This window comes from Hyperoodon ampullatus (genome assembly GCF_949752795.1).
Source record: "Hyperoodon ampullatus genome assembly, chromosome: 2".
Lineage (NCBI taxonomy): Eukaryota > Metazoa > Chordata > Mammalia > Artiodactyla > Ziphiidae > Hyperoodon > Hyperoodon ampullatus.
Window position 1 is genome coordinate 77,587,401 of NC_136915.1, and position 17,331 is coordinate 77,604,731.

The 17,331-nt window shown below is 37.3% G+C and overlaps 2 protein-coding genes across 4 annotated transcripts in view; one reads left to right on the forward strand and one right to left on the reverse strand.

The window, feature by feature from the left end:
- Positions 1 to 122, reverse strand: part of SELENOF (selenoprotein F) — a gene marked incomplete at its 5' end in the record, with an annotated part of 37,416 nt that extends 37,294 nt beyond the window's left edge. For both annotated transcript variants that reach the window (XM_079697446.1, XM_079697445.1), the window contains one exon: positions 39 to 122. In XM_079697446.1, coding sequence (XP_079553572.1) covers positions 39 to 122 — 84 coding nt within the window. The remainder of the gene's footprint in view (positions 1 to 38) is intronic.
- A 954-nt stretch (positions 123 to 1,076) lies between these two features.
- HS2ST1 (heparan sulfate 2-O-sulfotransferase 1) overlaps positions 1,077 to 17,331 on the forward strand; it is a gene marked incomplete at both ends in the record, with an annotated part of 188,501 nt that continues 172,246 nt past the window's right edge. For both annotated transcript variants that reach the window (XM_079697448.1, XM_079697449.1), the window contains one exon: positions 1,077 to 1,200. In XM_079697448.1, the coding sequence (XP_079553574.1) occupies positions 1,077 to 1,200 (124 nt within the window). The remainder of the gene's footprint in view (positions 1,201 to 17,331) is intronic.

Here is a 17,331-nt window from a genome sequence, read left to right on the forward strand (position 1 = left end):
CTCGCCCTGGGGCTGCAGCGGAGGTGACCTCCACTCACCGTCTGAAGCACAGTCACCAGCAGCAGCCGCAGCCCAAAAGCCGGCAAAGGCCACCCATCCAGCCCGGCCGCCATAGGTGCCATCTTCCGTAGGTCTCCGGCTGCCCCGAGGACCCCTCTGCTCGGGGCGTCTACTCCAGAGCCTGATCCAAAACAGGATGCTAAAGGCCGTTAACGTCAAGTCTCTTATTCTGCAGAGACGGGTGTTAACTAAGGGCATATGGAAGCTTAAAGGTGAATAAATACCTTTACATTTGATATAAATATGAAGTCGCTGGGTCCTTTCGATAACCCATTTCAGGCATTTTCCTAGACTCCCCAAATCTGTGTTTCCCTGGGCTCTTTCATTCACGACATTTCCTCAAGCAGCCAAGAAGCCCCGCCTTCTCCAGTTTCGGCCTGCCTCCTTCTCCAAGTTTACCCAATCGAATGCCGCTTTCGTTGACACCTTAGGCAAAGGAAACCAACCGTGACACGGGCCAAGAGCTAAACCCTGGGGCTCTTCGGTCCAATAAGCACAAGCGAACGGGAGCAGTGGGCGGAGCCTCTGGTTGCTGAGCAGCGTACGTGGATGCGTGCGCATGGTGGCCGAGGGGGATGGGCAGGGGGCGGGGCCGAGGGCGGCGCAGCCGCAGCCGCAACGTTGGCGGAGGAGCGCGCGGCGGCGAGCAAAGGAGGGAGGGAAGGAAGGAAGAGAGGGAGGCAGGCAGGCAGGCAGGCGGGCGCGGGGCTCGGGGACTGAGGCGGTAGAGGGAGGCGAGAGCCCGGCAGCCGCTTCGCACTGTGTTCGCTGCGCGGGCTTTTGGAGGGGCGGCCGTGGAGTCGGCCGAGGAGAAGCGGACACCGGCGGCGTTGGTGCTGGCGCCTGGGGGCGGGGGACTGGGGAAGCGAGAAGGGGGGTCGCTGCGGTGCTTCTTTCGCTGTCGCGCTCTCCTTGCCTTTCTCCCGGCTCGGTGGGCTCCTCCCGGCGTCTCCTTTGCCTCCGGGGCCCCGATCCCCGCCCCCCGCGGTATGTCTTGATCCCGAGCGGCGGGTTTCATGGGGCTCCTCAGGATTATGATGCCGCCCAAGTTGCAGCTGCTGGCGGTGGTGGCCTTCGCAGTGGCAATGCTCTTCTTGGAGAACCAGATCCAGAAACTGGAGGAGTCCCGGTCGAAGCTAGGTGAGGAGCCGTGCCACTCTGGGCTGAGTGGTGTGTGGAAGCGGCCGGGCCAGGGAGGCAGTGCTACCCGAGCAAGTGGGCGTTTGTCTAATATGAGATCTGGCTCCTCGGGAGGAGGCTGAAAGAGGTTGCAAAGAGAGATGGGACTGGGGCCATGGAGAATACAAGCTTCAAGAATGGTGTGAATTAAGCTTGGGTGGTATGCTGGGCTCGCGAGGTCACGGGGCAGAGGTTGCAAGGTTGGGCTTCCCGGAGCCAAACAGTTACCCTGAAGTAGGCATTCCATGGGGAGAGAGCAAGATAAGAGCGAACTCGTTGGGGAGTGGGTACTGACTGTTGGAGGAGACAGCAACGCTCAGGCTTGCGTGTTCTCTTAGAAGTCGTACAGAAAGCCTCGGCAGTGTCAGGCGAGGGGTATTCTAATTTGAGATGTGGGCACCTGGTTACGGAATCTTTTGGGGATGGGGAGGTTCGCGAAGGGATAGATGCGCAGAAATGGAGGGAGATGCTGGAATGACGGTGAGTAAAAGAAATACACTGTAGTGAGTTGCACTCTTGTGCTGGGGGCAGCAAGGGACCGCACAACTGACGGGAGAAATAGGCTGTGCCCAGGTAGGACAGGAAAGCAACTAAAAAGCTTCCGTGAGGTACTGAAACGAGGCATCCAAGCATTTAAATTCTTTTTTAGCGGCGCTAAACTGCCATTATTTTGAGCTTAAGAATAGGGATGTGTGTGTACGTTACTTCGCGGCAATGTTGGTGTAGTGAATTTAGGAGGAAAGGTTGAAGGGGAATTGCTTTAGTGAGATTTAAGTTTATGAAAAGAAGAGTGCAAAAAGTTTACCATAGGTTAAGTACCTTAAAGAGTTAACAGTGCTTACTTTAATTACGGAAGAGGTCTGAAGTACAAAAAGTTGGAGTGTGATGTTGTGAAAGACCCGAAGAATGCACAGATAATAGGTACTTTCAGATTAGTAGGGAACTTCGGCATTTGGGAAGAGCTCGGTGTGGGGAGGGAGTATTAAAAGAATGTCAGCAGTACATTTTGATTTAAAAACGTACATGGCACTGAAAAATCAGCTCAGGAGGCTGTAATTTGAATGTGGAAAAGTAATGTGAAGTATTTTTATGCGTACACTTTCACCTCAAAATCATTTAAAATACTTTTCAAAATGCAAATAATAAAATACCAGCAGCACTATAATTTAGACTAAGAAGTAACAGATGCTGCTGTGGGTGATGATTAATATTTAGGAAAAATGTATCAGAAAATAATTGAAATACTACAAGTAGTAGCTGACTATTTGCAGTTTTGATAGACTTTGCAAAAAGCCTTGGAGACATTTTAAAGAGCAGTGTATCAAAGAGCATCAAATAAATCTAGCTGAAGTGCAAGTAAATTTGAAGAGGAGCTAGGAATAATTCCACTCCTCAACTGTAGGGTAGAACTTGCCCTGTACAGTTTCGAACAGATATCAAATTTATTTACTATGATTTTATTAATATGAGTCTTGTATGATGGAAAAAAATTCACTTTAAATATTGAAGGTTGGCCAATACACTCTTTTTGTTTGTATCTATTTAGCAGCTTTGAGGGTATTGTGGCCTGATTAATGATCCAGCTTTACAGAGAAAAAAATGACTGCTCTTAAAGAAAGTTGAAAGTTATATTAAATTAAAATTTGTATTAATTCTTTGTTGTGTTGCTCTTTGAATTTCTTAGACACATTACAGTAGGTTGGGATAATTCAAATGTTAATTTTCCTTTGTTGCCTAACATTTTTTTTTCCATAATGCTTGAAAGTGTTTTCTGTAGGCACAACCTTAATGATTTTAAAAAGAGTTATCTGAGGATGTAGAAAGCCACAGGTAGTAGTGTTTTTTCATGATTTTTTACAGGAAAGGAACCTTTATATTCCATTAGAAATAGTAAATATGGATTAAACTAAATAATTCTCAAAAAGGAGCCTCAGATACAAAACACTAGAAGGAGCTAATAATGGAGATTCAAAATTATGGCAAATAAAATATATAACTTCGTATCAGCAGAGTTTTGATTAAAAATAAGTCTTATGAAACAGGCAGTACTAAAACAGATGTTGTCAGTTAGTAATCTTCCTTAGGAAAGGAACACAGAAGGAGGCATATTTTGACAATCAGACTCTGTACTAGACACTTTCATATTTGATATTCTTATTTAATCTTCCAAGAACACCATAGAAAGCCATTTTTACAGATGCGGGAACAGGTTCAGAGGTTATATAACTTGACCACATAGCTGGTAATTGGCAGAACCAGGACTGGAACCCAGGTATGTGTGATTCCAAATCAAGTTCCCCTTTAATTATACCAGGCTGCTTGGGACTTTATATTGACATTACACTAAGATGTAGCAGTTTGAATAGAATTTTTAAACTGTAATACCAATGTTTAATTGCATTTATTGCTAAGAATGAATGTCATTCTTAGAAAATTCAATTTCTGACACAAAGGAATTAGTTTAGTGTAATGTCTGTTGCTTGTTTATACCCGTGTAACGAACATAATTATATTACCCAATGAAAGGACTGAAATAGATAGCTTATTTCTGCTACAGGGGAAAAAAAACTCTGTGGTGGTTTTCTGTAAGTGGTAAAATCACAACATTAAAAGCATTTTTGTTTTGACATCAGAAAAACTTAAACACACATCACTTTTCAGAAACTTTTGTGGTGTCATCCGTCACACAGAATTTTGACTTACAGTGTAGTCAAATTTATTAAACTTTGCATTTATGGCTTAAAAAAAAAGAAAAAGTTAAACATTTTGCTCTTAAAAGTTTTCATTGTTTATCTTTTCTGTTATAGAAGATTCCAAAGGATTGCATTTTCTGATAATGCTTTGTATGCACCTTGGTTTCAGAATATTTTGATGGTGAGATCTCTAATAGAGCGATAGTTGTATTCAAAACTTAGGTGTATTCATTGACCACTTGGGACATTAAGTAAATAAACAGGAATTCCTAAAAACCAATGTCACATAATAGAGTTTTCTTTTATCTTTTTTTTTTTCAACGAATATTGGATGGCAGTATACACGTTACTTTGCATCTTGCTTTTTTCATTTAATATCATAGACTGTCTTTCCAGGTCAATAAATATAAATTTGACTTACTCATTCTAATAGCTGTATAATATTATATAGTATACATGAATCATAAATTCTCCAGCCATTATGCCAATAATGAACATTCAGTTTATCTCTCCCCCACCACTTAAAAAAATTTTTTTTTTACCATTTTCTTTCTTGGTATTATAAACAGTGTAACAAGAAACACCCTTATATAAGTTTATTTAACTCCTTATTTGTTGGTACTGTTTTCAGTAGGATAAATTCTCATGTTAAGCGATTACTGGAACAAAAGATGTATGTATTTTATAATTTAACAGATCTTAAAATCTGTTACTTTCCAAAAAATTTATTTCCCAAGGGTTACAATAACCTGCACTGTCAACACATACAAGCCCTGGATGGGATGCTGTCAGCTTTTAATTTTTGCCACTCTGAAGCTGTGAAATGGTATGTTGTTGCATTGATTTACATTTCCTCAACTTCTAATTAGGTTGAACATTTACTTGTTCATTTTCATTTGTCTGTTGGGTAGTAGTTTATCTTACCAATTTTTAGGGTTTTGAAAATATATTAGAAGTATTAATCTTTTATCTGTTTTATGTCTTGTATCTGTTTTTCTCCAGTTTTGTCATTTGTCCCTTGATTTTATGGTATATTTTGCTTATACAGAAGTTAAAAAATTTATGCAGTCAAATCTATGAATTTAGGCAAGTAGGTGCCTTACATTGCTTGAGAAGACTTCCCCCAACCAAGATTATGTTCATTCTCTATATTTTATTAGTATTTTATAACTTTTATTGTTTACATTTAGCTCTTTAAAGCAGTCATATGTTTATTGTAGTTTCTCTCAGTGAATGGCCACTTATGGCAAATATTATATTAATAATTTATCTTTTTTCCCCACTGTATGTTACAGTTCTTCTTTTTGTCATATATTACGTTTTCATATGTTCTTGGATTAATTTTGGACTCCATTTTTTTCCACTAATCAGAGATTCTTTAGATCTTAGGGACCCATATATAGGCTTCAAGGCATCCATGAATTCCCTGAAATTATATACATAGCTTTCATCAGATTTGCAAAGGAGTATGCAGTCTCCTTAATGGTAAGAATCACTGATTTGTAGTAGATGGTTTATATTTAATGGAGTGAGTGCATTTTTTGTTTTTAATATTAATGTATTACAACATGCAACTTGTGAATTAAATTTAGGATACAAGCACATTAGTTATGAACAATTTCTCTGGGGTGTTATACTGAAAAAACTTTGTTAAAATGTATACAAACTTAATTTTTCTAATGAGGTACAGTCTATAACATGGAGTCAAAATGAACACTGTCACTTAGGTTACTAATTAGTTGCTTAGCTGTTACTTAGAACTCTGCATGTCAGAATTTGTTGCTTTTACAAAGTAATTCTTTCTGAATCTTGAGAACACACTGTTGCTAATGCTGGCTGGTGGAACAGTCAATGAAACCTTTGTTACATAAATGTAAGAATTATGTGCCTGATAACTTTATTTTCTATACGGCCTAAGCATTTAAAATAATATTTGTTGTTCATATGCTTATAACACAACTAAATAAATTTATGGATGCATTAGGACATAATGTTTTAAATGAGGACAGTAACTCAGAATGGATATGTAGGCATCTTCACTGGTCAAAATTATGTTAATCCCTATGTTCTTAAAACCCTCCTAAACTAATGAACTAACTCCAGGGCCAAGGTTGAGACTGCTGTTTGGAATTTGGTAGTTTTTACAAGTGCCTGAAACCATACATACCTATAAAATATTCCCAAGAATGATAGATTTCTCTACTTATGAAATTGTTTGCAAACCTTACAGTAGTTACTGTTTAGAGGACTTATGGTTTAATTGGAATGCAGTTATTCTAGAATTGCTAATTGGTGTCTCACTTATGAGTCCTAGATAGGTTATCTAGTGCCATGGAGTAGTCAGCTGCTACAGTTGATCTCAATTAAAGTAATCCTAGGATATCTCTCTACCACTCTGTTAAGCCTTCTAAGAGATTTTGGCACTTAGTGAAATTGAAATAGTAATGAATATTCAAACACTGCTCTCCAAAATGACCACTTTTGAAGGGTGTACTTATAGATGGACTTTATAATCAATGGTTCACTATAGCCTAATTATTTATAATTATCTGCCCACCTACTAGTAACTGCGTTTCTGTACTTTGCCTTTCTGCCTGTTAATTATAGATTAACTGCCTGTTGGACCACTTGTGCACCTGATTCTGTTCCCTCACCTACTTAGAGACGTGGTTCCAGAAGTTTTCCCTCATTCTCCTATAGTTATCATTTCTCCCTTTCTGCTGGATTCTTCTCATTAGCATGTGAACATGCTATTATTTCTCCCAACCAGAAACAAAATGGTATTTTTCTCTTGACTCCTCTTTCTCAGCCAACCTCTGTCTCATATTTCAGCTTCCTTTAGCAGTAAAACTTTAAAAAATTGTCTATTCTCACTGTCGCTGATTACCACAATCACCAGTAACTTCCCTAAATCCTACGGTCAATTCTTGGTCTTCATCTTACTTGACCAATCAGCAGAACTTGACACAGTTGATCACTTCCTCCTTTTTGGTAGACTTTCTTTACTTGGTTTCCAATATATCATACTCTTGGTTTTCTTCCCCCAGCACTGGTCATTTCTCTGTCTCCTGTGTTTGATTCTTTTTTTTTTCTCTTCAACCCCTTAACATAAGAATACTCCAGGGCTCAGTCCTTGGAACTCTTCTCTATTTACTCTTCCTTAGTTGGTGACTTATATGCTGACAGCTTCTAAATATGTATTTCTAATTGAGCCCTATTTCCTAAACATTAGATTCATGTAAGTGAGCTGCTTACTTGAAATTATCTTTGAGTAATTAATAGACTTCTCAAACTCAGTATGGCCAAAACAAACCTTCTGATACCTCTGTACACTGCCTCAACACCACCACCCCTCAAACTCATTTTGTCTCTGACCTTCTTTATCTCAGTTGATAACAGCTCTATCCTTCCATTCGCTAGGGTTTTACTTTCCTTTTTCTCATGCTTTGCATCTAGTCTGTCAGAAATATCTTGTTAACTTTATCTTCAAAATATTTCTAGGATATGACTACTACTCAACACTTCTACTCTTATCACCCTAATTCTACTCTTATCACCCTAATTCAAGATACCATCATCTCTTCCCTGGATTACTGCCATGTCGTAACTAGTCTGTTTGATTCCACACTTGCCTCCCTACAGACTATTCTTTTTTTTTTTTTCTTCAGTACGCGGGCTTCTCACTGTTGTGGCCTCTCCCGTTGTGGAGCACAGGCTCCGGACGCGCAGGCTCAGCGGCCATGGCTCATGGGCCCAGCCGCTCCGCGACATGTGGGATCTTCCCAGACCGGGGCACGAACCCGTGTGCCCTGCATCGGCGGGTGGACTCTCAACCACTGCACCACCAGGGAAGCCCCAGACTATTCTTAATATAACATTTCGGGTGGTCCTTCTAAAATGTAAAAAAAATCATGTCACTCCTCTGCATAAAACTCTTTAGAAGCTTCCTTAAGAATTAGAGTAATGCTAGCTGCTTTTAAAACAAAGTCCACAATTTTATTGGCTAAACACAATAAATGGCCCCTTTTTTCCCCCATGATGTTTTAGGTGATCATTTTGGTGGATGGTTTTCCTCTTCACAAGTTATTCAGGGTCTTGGGTACTTCCTGTCATGTAGTTATGCCATCCCCTCTGGCTTTGGAGCTCTCTGCTGTCAGCCTGGGGAAGAAGCAAGAGAAGGGTGAGGAGGTGCATACCCCTTTCTCAACTTCTTTGACTTCTTTTACCCTCAGTCTCTTGATGAGGACTAGTTACCATCTATCAATATATGCAAGGGGGGAGGCTGGGATATGGGTTTTTTAGCTGGCAGTGACTTAGTTGCAGCTGTGTCCTATGGAAGGTGGGGGCATACATTTGAATTTTTTGAATCCTTTTGAATAAATCTTACAATTTATTTAGACTTGTTTTGTGACTCAGAATATAAACTGTCTTGATTAATGTTCTGTGTGAACATGAAAAATGTATATTCTGTTGTTACAGGGTAGAGTATGCTGTAACTGTCAGGTCGAGTTGTTCCAGTCTTCTGTATCCTTGATTTTCTTTCTGCCTACTTGTTCCATCAGTTATAGAGAGAGGGGTTTTGAAGTCTCTGGTTATGATTGTGGGTTTGTCTATTTCTCCTTAGAGTTCTGTTACTTTTTGCTTCATGTTTTTTTGAAGTACTGTGATTAGCTGTATGAATGTTTAGGGCTATCATGTCTTCTTGATTAATTAACCCCTTTTTCATTATGAGATGACAGTGTTTGTCCTTGGTAATATTCTTTGCTTGAAACCTACCTGGTCTGTTATTAATATAGTCACTTCAGTTTTGATTAGTGTTAGCGTGGTGTATCTTTCCCATTCTTTTAGTATTAATCTATTTAAAGTGGATTTCTTGTAGGCAGCAAGTAGTTGGGGCTTGTATCCAATTTCACAATCTCTCTTATAAATGAGGGTGTTTAGAGCATTTACTTTTAATATAATTATTGATGTGGTTTGAGTCTCAGTTACTGTTTGTTTTCTTTTTGTTCCATCTGTTACCCTTTTTCTGTTTTTCTGCCTTCTATAAAATTAACTGAGGATTTTGATTCTATTTCATCTCATTTGATGACCTATTAGCAGTGCTGTTTGTTGTGTTTTTTTAATGGTTGCTTTAGGGTTTATGGTATACATTATACTACTTAAGGTATAGTATAAGAACCTTAGTCATTGTACTTCCATTTTCTCTCTTCCGGTTTTTCACTATTGTTTTATATTTTACTTGTACATATAAGTCCTGTGATACATTGTTATTATTTTTGTTTCAGGCAATCAGTTATCTTTTAAAAAGATTAAACAAATTTTATAGTATTTTATATTTACTCATACATGTATCATTCCCAGTGCTTTTCATTTCTTTGTGGAGATGCAGATTTCCATCTGGTACTCTTTTCCGTCATCCTCAAGGATATCTTTTAAAATTACTTGTACTGAAAATCTACTTGGTGATGAATTCTTTTCACTTTTGTATGTCTAAAAAAGTCTTTGTCTTACTGTGTAAGAAATTTTTGTTGGGTATAGAATTCTAGGTTGACATTTTTTCTTTCAGTACTTTAAAGATGTTGCTCCCTTGTCTTTTGGCCTGCATTATGAGATGAGAAGACTGCCATTGTTCTTACCTTTGTTAAGCTGTACATAATGCCTTTTTTCCCTTTGACTGCCTTTAAGATTTTCACTAGGTTTTAAGTCGTTATAATGAACCTTGCTGTAGTTTCTTCACTTTTTTGTGACTGGGGTTTGTTGAGCTTCTTGGATTTGTGGGTTTATAGTTTTCATTAAATTTGGAAAGCTTTGGACATTATTACTTCATATAGTTTTTATGTACCATTTCTCTTCTTCAGGAACTCAGATCACATGTATATTGGCTACATTAGCTGTCATAACAGTTCAGTGATGTTTTATTGATTTTTCCCAGGCTTTTTTCTTTTTGTATTGTTTTAAATAGTTTTTTACTGCTATGCCTTCAATTCACCAATGCTTTCTTCTGTGGTATGTAATCTGCTTTTAATTCCATTCAGTGTATTTTTCATCTTAGGCATTTCTTTTCCATTTCTAGAATTTCATTTTGGGCCTTAAAAAACAAACAAAAAAAGACTTCTGTTTCTCTCCTTAATATGCTTTTACTTTATTTTGTTGAACAAATGGAATATTATTATAATGACTCTTTTGATGTTCTTGTCTACTAATTCTGCTATCTGTGTCATTTTGGGATTGCTTTCTATTGATTTATTTTTTTCTTTATTATGGAACACATTTTCCTGCTTTTTTTTACATGCCTGGTAAGTTTTAATTTGATGCCAGACATTATGAATTGTACCCTTTTCGGTGCTGAATATTTTCAGATTCCTAAACATATTCTTAGGCTTTGTTTTGGGACACATTCAACTTACCTTGAAACAGTTGGATCCTTCTAGGTTTGCTTTTAAGTTTGTTAGATGGGATCAGGATAGCCTTTAGTCTACGATTAATTTTGCCCCACTGCTGAGGCAGTACCCTTGCAGTTCGTTTCAGAGTACTCTACCCAGTGCCCTGTGTATTACAAGGTTTCCCCACCCTGGCTAGTGGGAATGATGGTTGAGTGAATCCCAGAAATTTTTCCACCTGCCCCTTTCGGGTGACCTCAGTTTCTTCACACATATGCACTGATTGGTACTCTGCTGAAAATTCTCTTTTTTTGCAGCTTTGTCTTCCTTATTACTCTGCCCAGCAAACTCCAGCTACCTTGGCCTCCCTGAACTCCCAATTCTGGCTCCTTAAGTTAGGGAGACTGTTGGGCTCTGAGTTCCCCCTCTCTGTACTGTAGCCTGGAAACTCTTCAAACAGTCATATGACTCACCTCATTTCTTTTCTCTTTCTTAAGGATCACCATCCTGTACTGATTTCCTGTCTAAAGTTCAGTGCCTGAAAACTGTTGTTACATATTTTATCTGTTCTTTTTCAGTTGTTTCAGGTGGGAGGATAAATCCCCTGTTGCTCCATCTTGGCTGGAAATGGAAGCCAGGTGGCCTAGTTATCTTTGATTGTATGTCCCTAGGTTGACTTAGGGGAAAGTAGTGAAGTTGGATAATTTGAATTACGATTGACAACTAAAACTAATATTATAAACTTAGGGGCAAAATAATGTTTTATCCTTCTCTGTTTCCTTATAATTTCTAGCATGGTGTTGCACACAGGCCCTTAGTAAATTGTTTACTCAAAGTTAGAGGCAAGTCTTACCCACAGTAGCCATATCTCCTTCCTTCCCCATTGAAGTTTCAAGAGGACTTCAGTTAATTCTTTTGCCTGTTACCAATTTTACTCTAACTTCAAGAAACCAGTTCTTATTTCATCCCTTTAGATGCAGCTGAGCCAAGTGAAGGCTCTTTCAAACTGGGCAATGAAGTCTCTGGCTCTAGAAGAGGTTTCTGCTTTTCCTGTCAGTATGGTTCTTGAGCTAATTGATCACATCCTTGCTGGGATGGGTGAATGCATAGTCCTTTTCTTTCCTGTATTCCTTTTGTAATACCCCTATTGCAAGCAAAGTAGTAGAGAAGGAAATCATAAGGGATGTTGGTACCAGTAGTAGTTGTGATCATTATGTTGCATCAACAGAAAGCATACCTAGTTTACCTTAAGGTGAACAATTTTATTATAGTTACCAGATCTTCAACTTTGCATGATATAATTCTTGCTAAAGATAGTTATATTGTAATGAATCCCTATGGGTACTATAAAGTGTCAGGGGCAACCATTTTTAATTGAAATTGTTGGATTCTCCTTTTGGGAGATAGTGATTTGAAAAATTGCAAATTGATTTGGTACTTATATAAGAATTTAAAACTGGATTTAGAGGGAAAGAAATGCCCATTTTGCTAAATTCCAGTAGAATTTAGGAATCATCCATTGTCACCTTATCACATATCACCTTACATGTTTCTATTCTTTATTCCTAAGTTTGTGACATAGCTAAAAATAAGTGATTTGTACAGTAAAGCACACAAAAATGAATTTAGAGATTCATTAGATGGTGTCTGAGTTGGAAAATACCTTAAAATTTTGCTCAGTATGGTTATGGAATGAGGCTAAGGGGTTATGCAGGTACAGACTAGCTCTTGGCATATTTATTTCTAATCATAAATTATGCTTGAGTTGATTAATGAATATAATTTAGAGATGTTATTGGTTCATTGATAACATGCTCCTGGTATATATATTCCCTTTATGCTTTGAAGCAAAACAGTATGGGAAATGGCCTGATCAATCTAGTTGATTTTTTTCCTGATAAAATAAGTCAGTAGGTGTTGGTATCCGGCTCTCCATAGTTGTCTTTATACAATGAATTCTGTTCTGAGTTCTCTGTTACTGTTGTGCTTTCAAAATAATGCCTTGTTACAGTATACTTTTATTTTAGTTAATAGTAACTTAAAAAATATATAAAGTTAAAAAAAAACTAGCTGCACAGCATAAACATTATAACTAAAATCCTACTGCAAAAAAATGACTTTTTATTTGGTCTTCAATAAAGAGAGTTGTAAATTCTCCATATTGCTGTTTTTTCAAAGAGCTTGGTGATTAAGTAGGGCTGTTTATGGTTCTTTACATTTCTAAGGTATGACAGAAAAGGACAATATCTTAAGAATTTAGTGATAAGAAGAATATTTTGAATATTTGGAGGAATATTGGAGCTTTGAGTGAATTGAGTTGTTGGATTTAAATAAAATCAATAAAATCCTCCTTCAGCCTTGCATTTGTTAGTTATTTCAGCTTTGTCCATGTCAAACTGAAACTAGTTCAGCAATCAGATTTGATACTAAGATTCTTGATCAAATATGACTGAGAAATTTATGATTATTTTGTATTTGGATGTTAGAAAGCTGCTTTCAGTTGCCAGCGTTTTTTAATTTCACCATAGTTCTATTGCTTTTGGACAAAATGCACCCATCTCTTTAATAAAGTGTTACATGTTCCCAGTGTGTTATACATCTGGCAGAAAACCAACTTAGCTCTGTTGTTTCCTGCATAGAAGAGCTGATTAGAAAGACTGACTTGACATGATCTTAAGGTATGTTTTAATAGACAGCTTCTTCATTTTGTTGAAGAGGATAGAATAAAAACCATTCATTTTTGTCCTCTAGACTATAAATATCGTATTTTCCCTTCATGTTTTGAAGGTTAAAACAAAGAAAAAAGGCAAACTTGTGATGCTATTTTAGTGTCTCAAAATACGAGGAAAATTAGGGGTATGTATGACTTTTTGCTTCTGAACCTGGGTATAGTTAGTGATGATAGTTACTGTTTGACTTGGGATGAGCCTGTCCAGGAATGTCTGATCAATGAGATGTAATTATGTGCCTTTCTTGCCTTTGCACTTGGTTGGAACTCTGTGACTAATTAAGCCTGTGACTAGTTATAATCTAGTCTTCCTCATGACCACTTTGACTTCCCTTTGGTCTTTTTTTTACTTGTTTAGAATCTTTCCCTACTTTGCCCTTGGACCCATGTTTCTTAAATGGTTTTCTGCCTTTCCCACCAATGGCAAGCCATCATGACCTCTAAACCTTCTACTGTAACAGGCAGTGATAACCAACAGTTGTTGAATACTAATTGTGTACTGGGCATATTTTAGGTATTTTATAAATTTGTAACTTACTTAATATGAAGGATGCTTATTCTGCTGTCCTCAGAGTTACTGGGAAGATCACATAATCTTCAAATGGTATAAGGAATGTGAAAATGTTTGTAAGGTATAAAAACTACAATTTTGAGTTGTTGTTAATAGTGATAATAATACACCTGCTTTCTCTTTGATGTTGTCTTTTGGTCTAACGTAGTTTAGACTTTACACTTCTTCCTGCTGTAGGCTTTCCGCAGGGCCCTACCTCATAGGATCACAGTTGTCTGATAAGTGTTCAGATAAATCAAATGACAATGTTACATGAGTTATAGATTTGACATTCAGATTAGCTATTCATTTCTTTCCTCTCTTAGGAAGGAGTAATAATCACTGTGAATTCATATTATTATTTGCTCTTAAAGATAGACATCTAGGGGCTTCCCTGGTGGCGCAGTGGTTGAGAGTCCGCCTGCCGATGCAAGGGACACGGGTTCGTGCCCCGGTCCGGGAGGATCCCACATGGCGCGGAGAGGCTGTGCCCGTGAGCCATGGCCGCTGAGCCTGCACGTCCGGAGCCTGTGCTCCGCAATGGGAGAGGCCACAGCAGTGAGAGGCCCGCATACCGAAAAAAAAAAAAAAAAAAAAAGATAGACGTCTATTTACTTTCATGTAGATTATAGAATAGCCCTTGCCTTTTATTTTTTATTTTTTAAATTTTTGGCTGCGTTGGGTCTTCGTTGCTGCACGCGCGGACTTCCTATAGCTGTGGTGAGTGGGGGCCACTCTTCGTTGCAGTGCGCAGGCTTCTCATTGCAGTGGCTTCTCTTGTTGCGGAGCACGGGCTCTAGCTGTGTGGGCTTCCGTAGTTGTGGCACATGGACTTATTTGCTCCATGGCATGTGGGATCTTCGCGGACCAGGGATCGAACTTGTGTCTCCTGCATTGTCAGGTGGTTTCTTAACCACTGTGCCACCAGGGAAGTTCCAGCCCTGGCCTTTGCCCGGCCTTTTAACATGACCAAACTTTCTTCCCTCTTTCCTACTAATCCTCGCCAGCTTGGCCGTTTGAGGATACATTTTTTTAAAAAGGCAGATTAAATTTGGTTTGTGAAAGGAATTTCAGTGTGTGTGTGTATGCGCATATATGTATTAAATAACTCCTTAGATTCTAAGTAGTTTTTTAAAAAAAAGCATTAATGATGGTCAAATTAGTGAAGGAAAAAACCCTGTTTCTCCACTATGGAAAAAGTTTTACGTGGTAGTTCCTTTATTGTCAGTTATCCCACAGTGATTCATTGTCATATTCTCAAATAGAAAACATGTGCTTTGTATCCTTAGTTTTAATTTAGGAATTTCAACTTTTTCTTATTTTTTCACTCAGATATAGAATACAGTAGGTTGTACTTTTATATTAATTGCTGGGATCATGAGAATCCCAAAGACCAGAATTCTTGGCTTATACAGAGTTTCAAAGGTTTTTTGTTTTTTGGTTTTTTTTTAAGTCAGGTCAACAATTATTTGCCATTCTGAAATCAGAAAATTTGGTAGGCCAGAGTGATAGAGGCTTTGAGAAATAAACTGGTGTGATCACCTCTTTCATCATATATTACTGCTATTTGTTTTTTCTGGCATTAGAATGTTATTCTTAAGTACTGGTCAGCCATGCTGAAGGTTTAACATAAAATTGCTATACACAATTTCATGAATAAGCAATGATCTGATTTGCATATTATAGTAACTTTTATGTTTATGAAACATAAAACTTTTAATTTTCCTAATTAGCAGTGAAAACATTTTGACCAAGATGCTGAATTTGTTGGGGGCTCTATTTACTTACATTTTAACTGCACATTTAAGACTTTTCTTAATTTATTTCTTAGTGAGTTTGCCAATCCAGAATTGAGGATGTTAGAATTGAAGAACTCTGTAAACCTTTTGCACTTCACCTAACCTTCCCCTATCCTCGTATGAAGTTACTGTCTTTTTTTTTCCACATTTATTATTAATTTATCTTGTCCTGAAAAATTGTTGAGGAGATTTACAGATGTACATGTAATATAGTAAGAGAGAAGAAGGCAGACTGAAGTAGGAAAAGAAGTATTTGTGTAAATATTAACTGCCGTTTTAGGTTTTTTAGCCCATTTTCTTTTGGACATTGAGGTATTAAAATACTAGAAAGTTTTCTATAGATTGTCTTTTAAACAACAATGAAATATAATCCTTACTTCAGACTCTGAGATAAATTTTGGAGTAATAGCATATCTGCTGCCTTTTTATTTAAGGAGCCAGGGAAAGCATTTTCCATACTTGCATTTTGGTCACAGAATAAAAGTGGGAAAGTCTTATTAATTTAGTAATAACAAGGATAGTTTGGGAAGATCAGGAAACTAATTATAAGAATTGAGTCTGGGATATTGTAGCATAAATGATTTGTGATGATGCTGTTCTTACTGGGATACCGGAGGCTCTGATTGTGATTTAAGGTTGTTTTCAATGTGAAGTCCATCAAGGTAGAAATTTATATATTGATTATTAATTACATTTTGACAGAGAATTTAAGATCATGTAATTTGTAATTTCAAATTTGTAATTTGAAAAAGAATTTATGATATGTAAGTAATCTTTTTCTTTTATGCTTTTTAAGAAAATCTGATAAAGTAGTTTATGGCTGATTAATATAAGAAAAATATGGATTGAGTTGACATTTCTAAGCTACAGTATTCATATATGATTTAAAATAAGTGCTGTTAGATTAACATTAAAGGCTAATATGAAATTGCCAAAGCTTAAATTAAAGATAGTTTCGAGGAGAGCTGTTGCCTTTCTTTTTTCTTAAACATTCCTCTGGTTGTCCATGGTATAGTACATAAAATTTCACATGGTAAATGTCATATACCCATTTATTTTGTATTCAAAGTAATTGACCCTTTATTCTCTCCCTTTCCAAACTGTGGATGCTTTGTTTTAAAAAAAATGTATTAAGAGTATTTTCATAATTTTCCTTAGATAGTAGTTGGCTTTTTAATTTGGTTCATGGTATTTTTATGCATGCAATAGATTTTGATTTTGATATAGTCAGAATCATTTATCCTTTAGGTTTTTTGCCTTTGGTTACATGTCTTAAGTGAAGATTAAATCGTGTGTGTGTGTGTGTGTGTGTGTGTATAAAATCTTCTCTAAATATGTGGTAATGATATGTGGTAATGGTATTTTACCTTAATTTATTCTTTCTGTAGGGCTCTTCCTTTCTTTATGTAAATCTGGTTTCTGACATACATCATTTTCTGTCTCTCTAAAGAACTTTTAACATTTCTTGCAGGGCAGGTCTACTGGTGACAAATTCTCTCAATTTATGTTTCTCTGAAAAAAATCTTGATTTGTCCTTTACCTTTGAAGGATCATTTTGCTAGATACAGAATTCTAGGTTGGTATTATTTTTGTTTTGTTTGTTTCTTTGTTTTTTCCCTTTCAAGAATCTCAGTATTTCACTTCAGCCTGTTCTTGCTTGCATGACTTCTGAAGAGGATACTGATGTAATGCTCAATGTTGTTCCTCTTAGGTAAGGTGTTTTTTCCTCTGGCTTCTTTTAAGATTTTCTCTGTATTTGATTTTCTGCAGTTTGAATATGATATGCCTAAGTGTAGGGTTTTTTGTTTGTTTTTTTATTTGTTTTTTGGTATTTATCCTGCTTCGTGGTCTCTGAGCTTCATGGATCTGTGGTTTTAATTTTTATTTATTTATTTATTTATTTGGATCTGTGGTTTTTTAATATCTATCATTTATTTTGGAA